At 45.5% G+C, this 19,076-nt stretch overlaps 1 protein-coding gene across 3 annotated transcripts; it reads right to left on the reverse strand.

Annotated features, from left to right (window-relative positions):
• Positions 1-320: 320 nt before the first annotated feature.
• LOC128375787 (axin-2-like) lies at positions 321-16,859 on the reverse strand. 3 transcript variants are annotated; one of them, XM_053336214.1, is made up of 11 exons: positions 16,657-16,859; positions 14,255-15,198; positions 11,551-11,691; positions 8,725-8,827; positions 6,648-6,788; positions 5,633-6,054; positions 5,373-5,522; positions 5,018-5,254; positions 4,730-4,834; positions 3,932-4,057; positions 321-1,144 (listed from the first exon to the last, which is right to left on the reverse strand). In XM_053336214.1, the coding sequence occupies exons 2-11, from the start codon at positions 15,085-15,087 to the stop codon at positions 1,018-1,020; spliced, it is 2,385 nt and encodes a 794-aa protein (XP_053192189.1). In that variant the 5' UTR covers positions 15,088-15,198; positions 16,657-16,859; the 3' UTR covers positions 321-1,017. The 3 variants fall into 3 exon arrangements, with proteins under 3 accessions (XP_053192189.1, XP_053192196.1, XP_053192181.1); XM_053336221.1 differs by lacking the exon at positions 16,657-16,859 and adding an exon at positions 16,311-16,424; XM_053336206.1 differs by lacking the exon at positions 16,657-16,859 and adding an exon at positions 16,093-16,165.
• Positions 16,860-19,076: the final 2,217 nt, after the last annotated feature.

A 19,076-nucleotide genomic window follows, 5' to 3' on the forward strand; every position in this document is an offset into this window, starting at 1 on the left:
AAAAAAAGAGGGGCAGGGGCGGGGGGGGGGGGGGCGAGGGAAAGGATACACTAGTGTGACAAACTTAACATTACAAACTATCAGCAGCATATAAGACTGGGATTGACCATTAGAATAGTGGAGGGAGTGCGCTTCAGACAAGACCCCTGCTAAGGTTGTTAGTTTGGGTCAGACGTGGCTACAAGGCTATGGGAGGTGCTAGGCTAGTGTCACGTCCTTTGTGTAAAGTAAAAACAAACACTAAACAATATCACCACAGTATTCTCCCAACATTCAAAGCAGCTTGCCCATTGGCTAGAAATAGGGAGGGGGGGGGGCGGGACACAGGTTTAAGGAGACTTGGGAAGTAGGGAAGGGGGAGTGGGTTGTTTTTTTCAATAAATACTTAATAAAAACTTTCAACTCATGACAAAAGCATCTATATATATATATAATACATGTATATATACATATATGCATGTATGTATATGCACACGTACAGACGTTTTTGTAACGTTGTTGGAGTGTAACGTTAAGAGCAGGTTGGTGGCACTGCGTCTTCGGTGCCTGCTAGTCCGCTGCACTCGGCCAGGAAGCCGGTAAGAACGCACCGTCGGTCTCTTATCACATCACAACGAAACAGTCATCTACATCTTCAGTGGTTATATTCAAGAAGAGGCAGGGTCTCACCCCTACTGGCCTCAAATCATCATCATCATCCTCCTCCTTGTATTGGTCTTTTAAAGTCTCTCGTGTCATTCCCTTGTGTTTCTAAGGCTGATTGGTTGAGAAAGTCAGGGAGGGGCAGTACCTCCTCTGGATTCGGCATACTTCATTGGCTCGTCTTCCTTCAATCACTCCTCTTGTGCTGGATATATTAACTCTGTTTAGCTTAATATTAAGAAATAGAAAAAAAAGGAGTCCAGAGTGTTTTCTTTTTTTGTTAATTACACAGAGTCTCTTGCTCAAGCTTTTAGGGACAGTTTAGCTTTTGGTTGGGCAGGGAAGGGCATTGGTTGGTTGGCAACAAAGTGGCTTTCAGTCCATTCTCTCCACCTTGCCCAGGACCTTGCCTTCATACATGGGCAACACGCTGGCATCTTCCCACACCTCCTCGAACACAGCACCACACTCAAACTCATCGCTGGCCTTCTTGAAGTAGTACCTGAGGAGAAACAAAAGAGAGAGGTCTGTGATTAGAAAATGTTGAGCGTAGGTGTACGTGGAAAAAAAAAGGAGAAAAAAAAGAACTCAAACGAAAGCTGACAGAATGGCAGCAGGAGTGCATCTGATACATTTCATCGTGTTTTAAACCGCTTTGAGGCACCTACACAACTACTTCCATATACGCGCTCGCGCACAACTCCCTTTAGTCCAAATCAAACACAAACACACACACTCTGAGAGCCAGAAATGGATCCTGCTCAAAACAACTTAGTCATAGCCTTCAATGCCATCCCTGCACACTTCAAAGGCAGAGCCTGACTCCACATCACACCGCTGCACAAACAGAGCTGAACCCTCCGTTTAAACGCTCCCTGTGATAATTCAAGCTGCTAGAAACAGCCTGTGTGTGTGTGTGTGTGTGTGTGTGTGTGTGTGTGTGTGTGTGTGTGTGTGTGTGTGTGTGTGTTCATCAGAGTGTGGTTGTCTCCTCATCCACTTGTTCATCGTGAGTGCTGGCCATTCAATAGATGCCTATCTGTCCTGCAAGGTCTTATTAAAGTTGAAGGGTTAATTAGAGGCTGTCTTAAGTCGCCACCCCCCCACCCACCACTACCCCTCCCCCTCCTCCTCCTCCTCTCTCTCTTCAGCAGTGACCCCCTCCCTTTCTGTGTCTCCATGGCTTCTAATTGGGCTGGCTGTCAAATGAAGGGCCTTTCTGTCACACAGGTTGACATTTCAGGTGCCTGAGAGTCTGCCTGTGAATGCAAGGGCACACTCCACTGCTTGCATATAAACACACACAGGCACACACACACACACCCTATGTTACTCCCTTACACATATAAACACATACTTGCCATCTCACACACACACTCACACACACACTTCGGGCAGCTTTCCGATCACCAGCGGAGAACAGAGAAGAAAAAAAAGGGGGGAGCAGAAAAGGAAGAAAGCAGGGGGGAAGTAGAGTGGAGGCCTTCGCTGGCCCAGTGAGTGGGTGTGATAGGTTGGACGTGGGCCGAGCCTGAGGGGCTTTACCCCTAGAAAAGGGGAGGAGGGCGACCACTCAGACAGTCTCCTGGAGGTCACGGGTCACCTAGCTAGCCCACTCTTCTTCTTCTTCTCTCAAGCAGAGATAACTCCCAGGGTTAGCTTGGTCCCAGTGACTGTGAAGTCTCCTGGAGCTCCTAATGATTTCTCCTCTCTACTTTAAACCCAGCAAAAGATCAGCGGGAGGGGATTTAATGATAAGCTTTGTAATGGAAAAATGCCTCATTTTGCCCATGTGTGCCTGCGTTCGGAATACAAAAAAAAAAAGACGAAAAAAAGAAAGAAAAAAAAACGCTCTGTGTTTTATGAGCAATTGCTCAGCTTAGAGCCATTCAAATATCACATGTAAGGAGAGGCGTACAAAAACATACACATAGAGTTTTGTTTTCCATGTTGATTGTAATTACACACAAACAAAGGAGGAGGAGGCTGTGTTACCACAACTGCAAGAGCTTCTATTTGAGTGTGCAGCTATGCGACAGAGGGATGATGGCGTTGTTTAATGATATGGCATTTCAGCAAACTTCTTCTTCTGTTGTCTAAGTTTTGCTGGCCAGGATTTGGCCTTCTCATCTTCATTATTATCAACCGAATAAATGCGTGACCCCTTTCTCAATTGTAATTGGCGGGAGAATTTAAGAAGAAGAAGAAGAAGGAAAAAAAGCTACATTCTCACTCACAAATAGTTCAAAGTCATCACTTTGTTTCAGAGAGTGAGACAGAGAGAGACAGAAGGAGCCTTTCCATTGGAACATGTTTTATGTGGCAGGATTTTTCTCTCTTCGCAACATCTGGCACCAATATCGTCTGGCAGAGCCGCAGCGTACTGTTCTCCGCTGTACTGCTGCCATGTCCAAATTAACCAACTCCACACATTCTGCTGCCATTGAAGCCAGACGCTTCATCCCCCCCTCACCCCCCACCCTTTTTCTCTCGCTCGCTGAAGAGTTATGTGACAGCAGGGGTGCAATGACTTGTTTGCAGGCCTTCTCTCTCTTGCCTAACAAGCAGATGTGGCTGTAACCTAATGTTGATGTCATGGGCATGCAGGCTCCATGTCTTTTTCAGTGGCGAACAACCTACGCAGTGCTGGAATAGTTACTTGATAAAGCAAGCTTGGACTTAACTGAGGGCTTCTTTTTTTTAAAATAATTCTTTCAACTGTATTTTAACAAACAAGTCCTTACATTGTTTGAGAATTTCCCCCTGAATGTCTGATACAAACAGGAGGTATGTTTGCTGTGTTAACTGCTATCAGTCATTAACAGAAGAAAGTGCTTGCGGCATTTGATTTTAATGCCTGATGCAATAATGTGGAGGAGGAATTTGAAGGCCTTGCAATGGTCTTTGTGCACAAAATAAAATGGCCTAGGCTTCAAAGCCATATTTATTAAGGCTGCCTTACCATGGAAATCAGTACCAGATGTGAGAAAAAATTTGCTCCAGAACACCCCCCCCTCCTCCTCCTCCCCCCTCTCTCTTCTTTCTCTGTGTGTAAGCTCTGAATACAGTGGATCAGCCCAGTTTCTTTTCAACTATGGGGCTCCAGTATTTCACACTAGCACTCAGCAGATGAGCATACACAGTACACGACCAGTAACAAATGCACATACAGAAACAGCTGACTAACTCGGGCAACAGTTTCAACCCACCGACCAAACAGGTGTGCAGAACCATCTAATTATGTGCTGGTGTATTGTGATCTGTGCGGTGTTGTCGGTGCTGTATTTACCGGTAGTTGCCTTTCTTGCTAAGTTGTTCCTTGAAGTGTCCCAGGGTGAGGCAGTGGGTCTTCATCATGCTGCGATAAGGAATCTCCTCACCACAGAAGAAGTAGGTGACCACTAGTTCCTTAGACCTAAGAATGCAAGATGAAAAAATGGGGGTTAAACATCTGGATTTATAAGAGAAAGGGTAAGACTGTTGAAAGCGGACAACTATCCTTTACTAATATTAATTAAAGGATGCCAAAAGACAGCTCGATCACTGACGGTCAACCAATTAAAACTAAAAGAGGCCTCACAGTCAGGTTGTCTGCGGCTTAACATCAAACACCCACCCTGTTCGACAACAAATGTGCAAAAGGGCCGATAAACTTGAGTTACCAGGGGCTACTCAACACATCTTTGTTAGGTTTTTACTGGTGAGTGTGTGTGTGTGTGTGTGTGTGTGTGTGTGTGTGTGCGTGTGTGTTGGGAGACGGGTGGGTAGTTAGGATTTCGTATTAAAGCATGTTTAATCTTAAATGATTAAAAAGCGAGAGAAGAGGAGTTCAAAGACATAGCTATGCTGACTCACAACATCTCTCTTTGAAGGGAAGAGCAAGAAAATCTGGGAGGAAGAGAGCGAAAAACACAAGCTTGGAGAGAGGGAATGATCAAAAAAAGAGTGTCTGAGTGTAACGGGAATGAAATCTATTAGAAGGCTAGAAAGCAAGTGCGAAAAAGAAATTAAGAAAAATAGAGTTGTCGAAACAAAGACAGGAATGTGTTTCAGATTAAAAAAAGAAAAAAAAAAAAGAAATACGTACTCGTCTGTTTGGAGTCCAGGGCTGGCTAGAGGGCTTCCTCCAGTGGGGAAGGCAGCTGCTGGATGGCTCCTGTCTCTCTGAAGGCTGCTGGCTGCTGCTGAATGCCTGTCAGAATCACAGAGACATCAATGCTAATCAGTAATCACATCAATATGAGGAGAAACCACTGGACACCATTTACAGTATGAGCTGGTGTGGTCAATCAGATGTGGAAGGTGGGGAATACGATTGGATATGATTTATGTGCACGGCTGAATGTGTGTTCCAAGTGTGTCCAAGTTCGCCTACCTCTGTTTTGGTGGCTTGGAAACCTCCTCTAGTCTGCGGCAGGCCTCCTCCAGCTGCGCCAGGGTGTTGGGTGGGGGCAAGGGTGGCATGGCTGGGTCCTGAATGAACGGATGGCCTGGGTGGTGACCACGGAGATGAGCCCCACTGCCGATACCGCCTCCACCCCAAGAGGAGGAGTGAGTCCGACTGGGCGGGGTTTTGGAGTCAAGGGGGTTGGACTTCTTTAGACCTTGAGTGCTGTTCGATTAAAAAGGGTCAAAATGTTACATGAGTGGTGAACTCAAGACTGTATTGTTCTCTGGAGGTCATTCTGTGGTACAAATGATGTTGAGGTGATTCCTCACAAGACACTTACCTGTGTGGCTTGTGCTTGCCCTGCCGCTCACTCTCCAGGATCCACTGCCAAACATTCTGAGAGCGGTCGGTGGCATCTAGGGGAAGGCGCGGAGGAGACACAACCTCATCTGTGGCCTTGACTGGCCGTCTGGACAAAGTGCTGCAGCGACTGGAGGAAGAGAGTGGCAAGTTAGGACCAGAGAAAGTGACAGAAATCAGGTTTTAAGACCTAATGTACCGTGCTGACTGGTTTCAGCATAGCTAAGAAGTTACACTCACGCAGGGGTGAAGTCGGAATAATTGGCGCCCCCTGGAGGGCAGAGGCACTGCACACGCTGAGCCGCCTCGGCCTCGATCTGCTCCTTGGTCTTGGGCCCAGCGTGATGATGGTGGATGTAGTGGTGGTGGATGTGCTTTGTGGACTGCCTGCCTGTCATCAGAACCTTGGCGGCCCCAGGATAAGCACCAAAGAAGGGCCCATGGCCAGAGGACACCAAAGCGCCCGTCCGCTCTGGGGAGCCTGAGCGCGGTGAGTGCCGAACCACACCTGGTGATTGGCAGCCAGGTGTCTTCAGGACGCGGGATAGGTGCTCGTCTAGGATAGCCTGGGGGTCTTCCTCACATTGGCTGCCAGATGGGAGCAGGGGATGATGGAGGGAGGTGTTGCTGGTGAGGTCGCCGCTTTCCTCCCTTTCCTCCTCCTGGACGAGCCAAGAAAGAAAAACTAAAAAGTTCAGGCAATTGACAAAAAATCTTCATACACAGTCACAAGCAGAGGAATTTATGTATCAACTTACACCAACTTATATCTATCATCGTGTGAAGTCAGTGAGAGCAAACGCTTGGATAACTTGATTTGAGTTTCCTTTTTGCCGCGCTGTTATCTTCGCTAACAGGCTTTGGGTGCACTTCATCTATAATGCAGAGTGTGCCTGTGCTTCACAAAGAGACTGGCACTACACATACTCAGCAAACGTGCCACTGGAGAGAAGCTAAGTGCTAACTATTTGAAGGAACTTACGAATGTGTCTAGAAACATAAGTTTGAAAGTTCCTCCTGGTGAAATAGTGGAGGACAGAAAGGAAAAGGGAAGTCGTAGCTAAACCAAGACAGACTTTTCAAATCCCTTGGTCTTGTCCCTGTTCTTCAACATTCCAAAACCTGGCATAGAGGCTTTTCAAGTGTAATAAGGTATCATAAATCTGACCTAACTTGGATACGAGTTAGAATTCACATGTGGCTGCCATGCAAAATGTTGGTGAAAGTGTCTTAACAGGTTTGTGTGCATCTGTACCTCCTGGATCTGCTGCAGCCTCTCCTCCAATGAGCTCATGGTGTCCTGCTCTCGCTTCAGCTTCTCCAGCTTGGCTATGAGCTGAGCAGCAAAGGCCGAGGGCTCAACGGGGGTCATCTCCTTAGGCAGCCGATGTGTCCTCTGCAGGGTAAACAATGCAGGAGAAAGGACACTTTAGTGTGTGTGAGTGTAAGTGCTTAGTGTTTCTGAAGGATGCAATATGGTGCATTAATCCACTGCCCTTGCCCTAATCCCATTTTGTTCCAAAAAGCCTACTACTATTCCAAAAGGCCTAATCCAGATGCCCTTGCCCTCAAGCTAACCTGAACCTTCTCCGCCACCCGTCCCTCCCTAGATCTTCTCATGCCCAGTGCCCTTGGCAGTGCCAGGCTACTGGGCGAGGGGGAGTGAAGGGGGTAGCAATGGCGGGGTAGCAGTTGGTCTCGCTCGGAGGGGAGGCCCCCTGCCTGCACCCTCTGTAGCCCGACCAAGCCATCAGCTAGGCAGCCTCTGAAGTCAGCACACTTCAAAGGGCCCTTGTCAAACATCAAACGCACACTAGGGGTGGGAGGGACACGCAGCTTTAAATCTCCGAATAAAAGCCAGATATCGACAGAGAAGAGAGAGTGAGGAGAGGAGAAGGGAAGAAAAAAAGGGAGAGGGGGACAAAATTAACAGCATGAAAAAAGAGGAAGAGGATTGAGATGTGCGTTTGTGAAGTGGCAATGGTGGCAGAGAGAGAGCTAGACAGGGAGGAGGGAAAAGAGGGAGGGAGAGGATAGAGGAGTCAAATACTGGGAAGATCTGAGGGGAAGTAGTAATTTATTTCCCGGCTGCATGCAGGGCAGCTCAGAGGTACTCTAGTCACATTATCCTCCTTTTTCTTTAACTTTATGCGCCGGCTCCTCTCTCTCCCTTTCTTACTTTTTTGTTATTTGGCACACTGGCTTTCTTGATTTTGACTCTTTTTTTGTTGTTCCTCTCATCTCTTTGTAGACACGATGAAGGGAAGGAGAAGAAAGGCAAGCGGAGCTGCTGGCAAAGGAGCGCCAGCCCTGCACGGGGCCCCTGCTGCCTGGGGCTGGTGCATCATGGGAGACAGAGCCATCTCCAAATCAGGAGGGAGACATTAAAGGAGTGCAAGTGGGAAAGGAAAAGAGAGAGAGAGAGATTGAGAGTGAGAAAAGAGAGAGGAAGAGAGAAAAAAGGGGGAACAGACAACACTGTCAAATGCATGCACAAACACACACATAACTCCCCCCCCCCACACACACACACACCTGTGTTTGGAAATGAAGACAAAAGAATTTCTTTTCTTGACAGTCCCGCCTCCTAACCCATGTCAATCTGTTCTAACCTAGTTCCTTAAACCTTCCCACAACAACTTCAGCAGGTCAACAAAATCTTCAACAGTGTGTGTTCAAAGCACACACACACACACACACACACACACACACACACACACAGTATGACCCAAATAGTAATGGGACCAGGGTGAGAGTACGGGAAAGGGTAATTGAGTAATGCTGTGACTCCTATTCATCTGCTGGGATTTTAATAGTAGTTTTGGCAGTCATTTATGTCTCTCACATGCTCATTTTCATGATGAACTTATCATGCCATGATGTCTACTACCTGCGCCAAATAACCACAGCTTTTATGATCGATGCGCAAAACACACTGGCGCTGCATGACAAGCTACAGTTCCAGAGAATGAATACAACGACGAGTTTATATTTACAGCCCTACAGAAGCTAGTTGAATGGGGGAAGGGTGGAGGGGAGGAGTGGGAAGGGGGGGATGCTTGAAACGGCAGAAGAGGAAGTGAAGTGGTATGCAAATCCTGCCTTTCATTTACCCCGACTTTTATATGAAAACGAGCGGGGCAATGAAATATAGTATTCTGTCACAACACGCTCTCTGAAAATAAATAAATAAAAATAAAAGAAAATAAAGGAGAGCTCCTCGAGGGAATCAGGACCCAGTTGTCTGTCAGCATGTAAAAGTTTGAGTTTGGCGGATTACAAAAAAAGGCAACACTGTGACAGGAAATAGAACTTAAAGAAGTAGGACTTACAGGAAAGTGGGGTAGTGGAATCTGGCCATTGATCTTGACACTGCGATGCATCTCTCGCTGGAGTTGCTTCTTGGTGCCCAGCTTATATGGAGGGATTCCATCTCTGTAAACACAAATCAAGATATATACATTTACATTTGTTTTAAATCCAGTACATTGCAAACCACTCAGACACCAATTATCCTGTGGTTATTTTTTCCTCATATACTGTCATTCTTCTACTTTCACACCAACTCATATTGTGTATTAGCACCATTAGCCAATCTTTGTGCTGAAAAAAAACCCCTTAGGAGGCAGTTCATCATTGAAGTGACTGACACAACACCACCCAGTAACCACCCACTAGGCACACTAAGCTAAATCAAAAGACCTAAGAACCCTTGAAGCCAAGGCAACAAAAACACACATAACAAAACACAACAGGACAATGGGCAAGATATGCTAAACATCCTACTGTGGGCTTCAAAAGAAGAATCCCACTGATTAGTCCTTGAAGATTAGTCCTTGTCAACTGACAGCAGTTGTTTAAAAGGCAGGAGAATTTTCAGTTACCTCAGTAGCTAGTTAGAGTTGGAAACTACATCAAGCTAAAGGAAGCTAGCAAATGCTACTGGTTTTGTAGCACTGATATATTAATATGAAAATAGAGATGTAGCTAAGAAGACTGGTAGTCTCCGGACAATTAAAGCATTTATTCTGGGAATCTTATTCTCAGTTTTTCATTCTGTGTCTGCTAGCTTTTCCAGTCAGCTGCCACTTAAGCTGGGCCAATTATCTTGGCCATTTTGGCTGCTCAGAAGTGTCTGACCTAGCCCAAACGCTACTTTTTCTGCTGCCTCTTTGAAATCTCACACTCATGCACATATGCACCCGCTGCCATCTTCGTTTGGCAAGCGCTCTGCTGTGAGCCTCTGATCTCAGCAACATCAAAAGGCTGGTTTGTAAGATAAGGTAATGTTTGAAGTTGGTGCAGCAGCATTCCCCAGCGTCCAAGTAAATCCATAAATAAGATATAAGCAAAAAGAGAAAAAAAAATCCCCCCACCCCTTCTTCTATCCCCCCCCTTCCCAAATCCTCCTCTTCTTGTTCTTTATCTGGGAAATGAGATTCAAATTTGCAGTGTGCCTTTTAACCACTATAAAAGGACGCACTAATCAAATTGTTCCCTAGAATGAGAGAGGAAGAAGCTGCGTTTTTTATTAAAATCAGTTAGGGGTGGAGAGAGAGAGAGCTGGGGACAAGGACAGGAGAGATCTCAGTGTCAAAGACCTTGGCGAGAACTATTAAAAGAATATGACTTTCACAGACGATGCTGTTCAACAATGAATCTATTTCTTCTTTATTCCTCTTGACCAAGTTTCTGAAGTCACATTTCAGAGTGACACTGTCAGGAAGAATCAGACCATGAAGCCAAGATACAGACATCACCCTTGTTGCAGCAAGCTTCTTGTAAGTTGGGCCTACTGGCAAAATCAATGCTTCACAAACTCTCCCCTTGAGACTGCAAGCCATCATCCCTCAAGGCGCAGGAAGAAACACAGGAAACTCTTCAAAAGTAAAACTCAACAGCCCAGAGGAATTTGTGCGCTAAGAGGAACCCCAAACTTAGTGGCAAAACATCATGCCCAAACAAAGCTCGCCAACTTCCGTCTCACTAACTATGTTTTTATCAACCCAAACTGTCCCCACCCTGGTGAACCATTTGACAACTGGGTGCTTTGTGCAGGTTGGGGAAGAGAAAACAGCCGTGGACTCTTTCATGGTTTCATGGGCCCTTACTTTATGGGGATCTCCTATTCAGTTGTGCAAGTCATTTTCAAAGCAGCCAGCCACCCTCTTATCCCCCTAAGCTCCCCTCACCTAACAATAGGCTGAAAGCGATTCAGTTAAGCCCTTTATACTCCATGCACTTTATTTTCTCACTCCCTTGCACTTCGAGCCTCACCACTCCTGCTATTGGCTCTGGAGGGTGGAGGAGAGAAGCTGTGGAGGGTTGGGTGGGTGGAGGTGATTTTCTGGGGGTGCCCTAGTCTGGCCAGGGGGAGTTCCTCATGCCTTGTCCCAAGGTCTAGCAATGAGTAACCCCTGTGAAAGTCTTGCAGACACATGATCTCAGCACGCCGCAGAGGCCAGTGGCAGGAAACCGACCCACCATGTGAGTAAGCCTCCTTTCATTTGGTGCCAACATTTTTCAATGAGTTTGTCTTGAGGCCCGAATGGCCATTTCCCTCCCCCTCTCCTCCAGCTCTTCAAAGGGAAAAAGCGATTAGATAATATGAAAAAAACAAGTCTGTTGTGGCAGAAGGGTGGGTGGGATGGATACATTTCAACTTTGAGGAAAATGAGGCAACGCCCCCACCCACATCAAGACGATCTCATTTTTTTTCTCCCTTCTCTCCAGCCTGCAACGCATCAGAATAAACTTCAAAAGGTCTTCAGACATAATGACTTTCCCAGAGTTATCTCCCTAGAGGCCACAGCAACAACTACACATTAATAGAATTACCTGTATAATTAAAATACATTACAGACCATTATTTCGCAACAGTGCCGTCCCCTGGCCCCAAGAAAAGCTGAGTCTGTTGAACTACAAGGCCAAATATTTTTCTTCACATCTCTCAACATTTTCCTGGAAAGGTGTTGACTGAACTCTGTTCCAGGGACATTAAGGTAGTATGGAAATAATAAAATTCACAGAGCTTTGGCCGGGGTCAGCTGAATGGAAATGAGCCTTTTGAAGTTGCTACATTATCTCCGGAGTAGCCCCAGTTGAAATGAAACTGACCCATCTACTTTTTGGTTTCGATAAAATCTAAAAACACTTACACGCTACTGTCCGTCATGGACATGGAATCGTCTGTCGTGGCATCGCTGGAGATCTCGCTGTCATTGGCACTGGTGGCAGGGGCAAAGATGTAGCCGGAGTTGACAAAGTATGGGCTGGCAGGATCTCCCCGACGGTGGGACCTGTGGACCCAGGAAGAGATTTTCCACATTTTTATGTGATGTCTTTCAAGATTGTGGTGTGAAGCAAGAACACTGAAGAGTTGTGACAGAGTTGGGTGAAGTTACTTTACCCCCTGCTTCTGTTTTCATTGTATACAAATTTAAAAGGAAATGTGGCAGCTTGGACTTTTTTTGTTGATGTTATGTGCAGATTTCTGTAATTAGAGTCACTTTCATGAGACTTTGGAGCTTGGAGGAATGTGACAACCATATTAGAGACTGAGCTATGGGTGCTCTTTTTCTGGTCTTTCTTTCCTCCTCTCTTTCATGCCCCCCTCCCCTTAACATACAGGGGTTGTGCGTGTGTGTTTGGCGGGGTTGAAGGGTGAGGGTTGGAGTGAGTGAAGTGAGCAGACTTTCTGTGTGTGAATGAACAACAGTATTTCCCTTCTTTCCCTCTCTTCTGTTATCTCCCCACCCTTTTGTTTGGGCCAACCCATATTCCTCCACTTTTCCACTCTGAAACTCCACTCTCTCTTTCCTTGGAGTGTTTTCTCTTCTACACTCTCCCACTTCTATCTTTCCCTCTCTCCATCATTCAGTCTGGGGCCCCTCCTTTACCCACTTTCCCCTGCTTTCCTTTCTAAAGTCTCTCTCCCTGTCTTTCTACTCTCCTGCTGTGTTGCATTCCTGTTCCAGTAGTGAAGGGGGTGGACAAGGAAGAGAGAGGGAAGAAGAGGAAGGGGGAACTTGAGCTTTAGAGAGGGAGGGAGGGAGAGGGAGAGAGGGAAAGGGGGAAGGAGGGCCCCTTTCTTTATGAGAATGCCTTCTGCCGGGAGTGCTGAGAGGAGAACCCCAGCATGACTAAAGCCGTAGGCCCCAAGCACAAACCTGACCTTTGGAAGGTCCGCGCAAAGAGTCAGGTATTTAGCACAGCTGGGCTCTCTGCACCCCCCACTCTCTTTCTCCATCTCTTTTCTTTCTTTCATGATCCCCCCCTTCCTGTCTTTCCCCCTTCCCCTCCTCTTGTCTCTCCCTGTCTCCCTCCAAAGCATGCTTAGTCTCTGTCAGACAGATTTTTTTCAAAAAGGAGAGATAAGTGTTGGATAGAAAAGAAAGAGAAGGGAAACACTGAGATGCACACACTATCTATGGTAAAATAGGATCTGTGGTTGAAGCTGCGGAACTGAGTTGAGGATGTTTTGTTTTTTGTTTTGTTCTTCTATCACCAGTGTTGGAGGTTTCTCAAAAAGAGGAGAAAAAAGGAATCTGTGCAGTGGCAAAATTAGTTCCACATGTTTGAGATGGAAATTGGTTGACCTAAAGAGATGGTGAGGGGCAGGGGGAAAGGGGGAGAGAACGGGTGACGGAAGGGAGAAAAAGGGGCTCTCTCCCTCCTGCTTTTCTTTTAGTGAAAACCAAGAATGCAGGGGATCACACCAGGAAACCAGGAGATGCTCACATGTCAACAAACCCTGTGCTTACTGGTTCCTAACTAAACATGGCCACTTTCAGGCAAATGAGTAATTGTCCTATGATGTTATCTGACATCTGCTCACATGAAAGATAACATTCTAAAGGGACTGCTTAAGTGAGTTATTAAACTTAATCAATTAGTTTTCACACTGTTATTAAAAAGTCATACATAAGGCAATGCTCAATCCTCAGTCTCACAAAATGTTTGGTTAACTTGACAAGGAAAGTATGGATTATCTTTAAATTGCACTTTTCCTACAAATACCAAAGCATCAAGACATTGTCAAACCTCTCAGTAATAATTGTGTCCAGATGTGAGGACAAAGTAGTTGAACAAAACACTTTTAAAGTACCCTTTGATGGAGGCTCATGCATAAAATCCAGTTTTTGAAAATGTTCCTGGCTTAAAAAGATTTCAGCTGTTGGACAATGTGTGGGAAGGGCTCTGGAGATAAAAGACTAAATGCTTTCTACAAACATTTCTGCTTTCATCTCTGACCAAGAGAACAATATCTCTGCTTGGCACAAGTCTGACTGCACAAGTTCTCTTAACTGTGTACTAGCATTTCTTTGGGTTAGGGAGATTTTATGATGGTGTACAATAGCAATAGGGCTAAGTTAGTAGAATTAAGAGAGAGATACTGCATAACTTTACAATAGCATCATACTGTTTCATGTAGTTGTAACAGTCTGTGTCTTGCTGTCTGAATTTGTGCCTCAACCGGAGGAAGGGTTTCAAAGCACAGGAAACTTGAGCAAGCCAGCAGAGGGCTGCCTGCAAGACACCATTTACTTAAAAGGAAGGCTCAGATCCATTGATGTTTTGTACTCACCCCGCCCCTCCACCCCTCCAACCCCTTGACTAACTGCAAGGCAGGAGGGCACAAATATACAGGCATGTTCCTCTGAGACCCTTTGATCAAGCGCCTTTATCTCTCTCTAAGGCATTTGTTAAATAACTACCAACTGCCACATATTCACTGCAGTTTAACTAATGAAGGAATAATGAACACGAGGAAAGTAAATAAAGTCATAAAAAAGTCCTCATGCAGTAAGATGTAATAAGGAAGGCATGCATCCTCGAACGATAGGTGAGCGCTGCCCTTACCTGCAACTATTCTCCAGCACTTCAGCTGCTGTCCGGATGGTAGCAGTAGCCCTCAGGGTTTTCGCAGACAGTCCAACCACAGACCCTAACGCTTTCGCCTTTAGGTCATTACAACTCCACTCCTCTTCCTCCATGAGAGGAGGAAGGTATCCGCACATCAGCTTGAGGCTGCCGAGACCGCCGTGGTTCACGTACGCAGCGTTCTCGCAGCCGGTGCGCACGTATTCGAGGTATATGTCAGAGGTCAAAAACATCTGGTATGCATTCTCTTCCATGTTCGACTGAATTTCCGTCTGTGCCTGGTCAAACATGGCAGAGTCTATTTGTTGTTTCTTAATACTATCCCTTATGAAGGTCTTGGTGGCGGGTTTCAGCTGCTTGGCGACAATGCTGTTGTTCTCGATGTACCGCTTGAAAATAACTTTGGCAACTCGCAACGTTTTGGTATCCTTTAAGTCCATTTGCCTGAAGCCGTTGCAGGCGAACCAAAAGTCCAAAGTGTCCACGCAATTCTCCCGCTCCAAAAAGGTCCTGAAGAGGTGAGCGCCGTCCCGGTCGCCCAGAAGAAAATGCAGAGACTTTGTCCACCGAACTAGGGGCGAGTCCGGGGACGCGCTGCCCTCTGGCTCCCCGAGTCCATCCTCGTTCCTCCGCGGTGTGGAGCCGGGAGGCGCGGCGGAGACGGCGCTATCTTTAACCTTGCTCTGGGCTCTCATTTTGGCAGATCTGCTGGGGTTGTAGCATGACGCCTCTCCCTCCTCCCCCGGTACCGGAGGACGAGGAGCATCTTCTCGGAAGCTACTGCTGATGTGCTCCGTAAGCGCCCTGCTCATGGCTCCAGCTCCGGTTGCCGTGTGAGAGTGCCGTCGTGCCTCCACTGAGCTCCAGCCTAATCCTCCTCACTCTCTAAAAGCAGCGGGGGAGCTTCTCAGCTCCTCTTCACTCTGAAACACAAAGTATTGATCTAATCAAAGCCATATCCTGCTGAACTTCAAAGAAAGACATCAAGTAAACAGTCCCTTTCAAAAACCCTCGCCGGGTTCACAGAGAAAGGAAATATGAAAGGGTTTTTTTCGTTTCATTTATCTATTTATAATCTAAATCAGAGATCAACTGCAGCCTACATTCTCAACGTGCATTGATTTGTCACATCAAAAACATTTTACAAGAACAATCATATCACAGAGCCTCACTCTTTACCAAAACCGTATTCTCACAACTGTGGCTTACACGTGTTTTCCTAACGAGTCCATGTCACAGGCTTCAACTCCAATTAATTCCCAATCTGTTTCGGACGACCGTACCCTACCCCGGTCTGCATCACACACATACACACACAGACTCGGTTTCACTCGGAGCCCACACTCATCCTCACCATCCCAGAAATGTACAGACGAGTGGATATGCGTCTGATCTGCACCATAATGACCTTAAACGTTGTAATGTACGGGGGTAAAAAGCCCCGCGGGAAAAGCCAGTCGCTCGTGCGTAAATGTAAGCGATCAATCGCTTTAATATCTGCCCAAGAAGGCTATTACAGCACATTATTAAAGCCACAGTCCCGGCAACGTGTCTGAACTACCAACACGACAGAAAGATGTTTATATTTAAAACCTTAAAACCGTAAACCTTATCCAATAGTTGAGCGATTTTAATCGGAGCCTCGGTTCCTGATCGAAGGAGACTGCAACATAAAACAACATAAAGTGTCTGCTCGGCTGTTGCAAATGCTACATAACGACTTCCACACTCAGCAGGCAGTGTAAGTGTACAGATTGGCGAAAGCGATGCTAAAAAATCCAATGGATGAAGGCGTAATAAACGTGCGTAAAACATACCATCGCAGAGCAGATCCAACCAGAGTAAAACCCGTTAAAAAGTTGAATTATTACTCCATTTTCAGTAGAGCTGAGTATGATCCAAAACTCTCCAAACATTAATCCAGCACAAAAAGCGACGTCGGACTATTTAAAGCCTGTACCGTGCCACATGTGTTGTGTCTCGCTGCAAAACAACTGCTGTAGTTTAATGTACCCTGTCCCATTCAACAACTGACCTCAGAGTAGGCAGGCTCAGTCCCTATGTAGATCACTGGGGGTGTCAAAATCTGGAGGAGGTAAAAGAAGAGGTGGAGGGGGGGCTCTGACTGAAGAATACATCCCACTTTTTTCCCAGCTTGGAGACGCACCACCCGACAAATATTCGTTTTTTTTATCTGAGCTACACATTCAAACATTCACACACACTCTCTCACACACACACATAAGCTTCTTATCTATCTCACCGTATTTCTCGCCCACAAACAAGAAACATAGCCCGCATTTCTCAACTTCAAAGCTCAGCAGCAGCACATCAAAGCGGCCAAGAGAGGGGGCCTGTGGAACAGCTTTCCTACAACTTACCATCCATGTACCCGAACAGCCTCCCTGATTAGAAAACGTTAAAGTTAAGTAGTCCAACAACAGGCTGTGCCTACAACCGCCCCGGTGCTCTTCTCCGTCCTGTAATGTCTCTCACATTGGGCAACATTGGTGCAACCGCGAATAAAAGAGAGACGCGTTTCCCCTCGACTTTTCTCCCCAGGTAGTGTTTCAAGAAGTCATGGCAGGCGGTAGAAATCCTCCGGGCTGTTTCTAAACCAACTGGGCTGAAGGTTTAACTGTGGACTTCAAAGTAAAAAACCGCTGGCCTGGTCCCGGAAGATACATAAAAACACAACGTCTCATCTTCGCAATACAAAATGAAATAAAAGAAAAGAAAATGAACTAAAATGGAGACAAAGGAATGGAAACGGCCACAAATGACATCATATCTCTCCTTGATCGCTTCTTCCTTAGCGAAACCATGCAATAAGTTAACTTATGTTTAAATGAACTTTTCTAGACAGGGAAATAATTTACACGTGTGCCAGGACCTTATCAAAGACAGGCAATCTAGAGCCAACTCCCCGAGGCTTTGGAGCGTCAGAAGTAAGTGATCTACCGCGCCAATAGCATTATTCTTACAGTCCGTCTGTTACTACACAAAGTTTCAACAGAAACACAAAGAAAACAAAAGCGATACTTTTGTTGCCTGTGGCCTCTACAGATGACAGGAGTGAGTCTAGTCCGTTCTCATATAGCTGAGCAGAAGCTCTTATGATATGGATTGGGCTACAATACTTTTACCGTTCTATGTATTTATCTCCTTAGCCAAATCTTTCTTTATTACCCCTATATTGTTTTACAACATAAAGGGAATTTAAGTGCTTTATCCTTACGTCATTACAGTAATATTGCTACTTAATTACATGCTTACCAGAGCCAGGGGAGTGACAGTAAAGAATTTTTGGTTAACTATAATTTTAAATAATGTCCTCAATGATTTAAAACTTATTCTTTAAGTTATAGCCAGATTGGATAATCCTATAGAGTGTAACTGTCAAATAATTTACATATTAGTCACAGGCTTTTAACTGCAAAGATGTCAAGCTAACACACTTGCCAGTTCCACATTCAGGGAAAATGGCACAGCATGACATTTTGATTGAAATTGGACAGAGAGCAAAGGCAAGAGCAGTTCTCTAGTCTTTTAATTCACATGACTTCCCTAATGTCATTGTGACAGAATCTTAAAGAGTGGGTTAGACAGTGATCCAATCCCATGGTACTTCAAAGGCTATATTGTCCCTTTGATGTTGAAAATCAACTTTAAAGGAGAATATAATTATATAAGTCAGAGGATTCAAATTCACAAAACTCTCATGATGGTACAGGACAAGAGAGCTAATGAAATCCAACTTCTCTGAGGTCCCCAAGTAGTGATTATTTCATGTTGAGCTATACATACAGAAACAAGCATGCTGTGTAGCAGTTCCCATGTGGATTTCTAGATGTGTCAGTTTCTTAGTCCATTTGTCCAAATGCATTTGCACAAAGCACTATGTCTTGTGGTTTGGGTGACATGTGATCTAATGGATTGACACTGTTTAGTGCTGAAAATGATTATTCGGTGACTTTAGACCTATATCATTGTCAAAGTAGATTCAATGTTAAGTTTCTTACTGAATCCCCAACCACAGTAATAACATTTACATACGTTTCCAACTTGTGGATTTACTTGTGACATACTTTGTTGAGTCATTTTAATATATTCCAGATTCTGCACAGAAATATGAGCCAAATATGAGTCCAGATGATCACACTGACATCCTGCCAACCACTTTCTGCATGCTGTGAGCTAGTCTGGCGATTGAGTCCAGCTTACTTAAAATGTAAACTTATGGAGCGACCTTGTAGCCGAGTGGTTACAGCACAAGCCATATACCCGCAAGGTCCCTGGTTCGTGTCCGGCAAGGGACCTTTGTTGCATGTCATACCCATTTCTCTCTCTCCCCTTGTTTCCTGACAGCCTCTCTGCCACTAACTGTCCAATAAATGCAAAAAATTAGATAAAAGGAGTAATCTTTTAAGAAATGTTCACTATAAGATGTTATCACAAAGCTACACGATATCAGGCGCTACAGTCCCTTTCTGTATTTGTCTATTTGTCTCAGTTTAGGTGTGTGTGACAGCGTGAATATGAAGAGATCACTCATTGTCACTGTTGATATTGGAGGGCTCTGTAAAGCAAACCTTGCTGCCACAAATCCAACAATCCAGCACCCAAAATGCACAAAAGCTTCCAACACTTTGCGATGGGGAAGTGCCCACTGTCTGCAGAGATGGATCATGAAATCATAAAATGGGTCAGCAACATTAGCGCTGTGACGTTCAAGGGCCACGCGGCTGATGGGGCCCAAATTAAAGCCATGAAATATGTAGCCGTACTGTTATCTGCACGC

The sequence above is a fragment of the Scomber japonicus genome, chromosome 2, assembly GCF_027409825.1.
Source record: "Scomber japonicus isolate fScoJap1 chromosome 2, fScoJap1.pri, whole genome shotgun sequence".
NCBI lineage: Eukaryota > Metazoa > Chordata > Actinopteri > Scombriformes > Scombridae > Scomber > Scomber japonicus.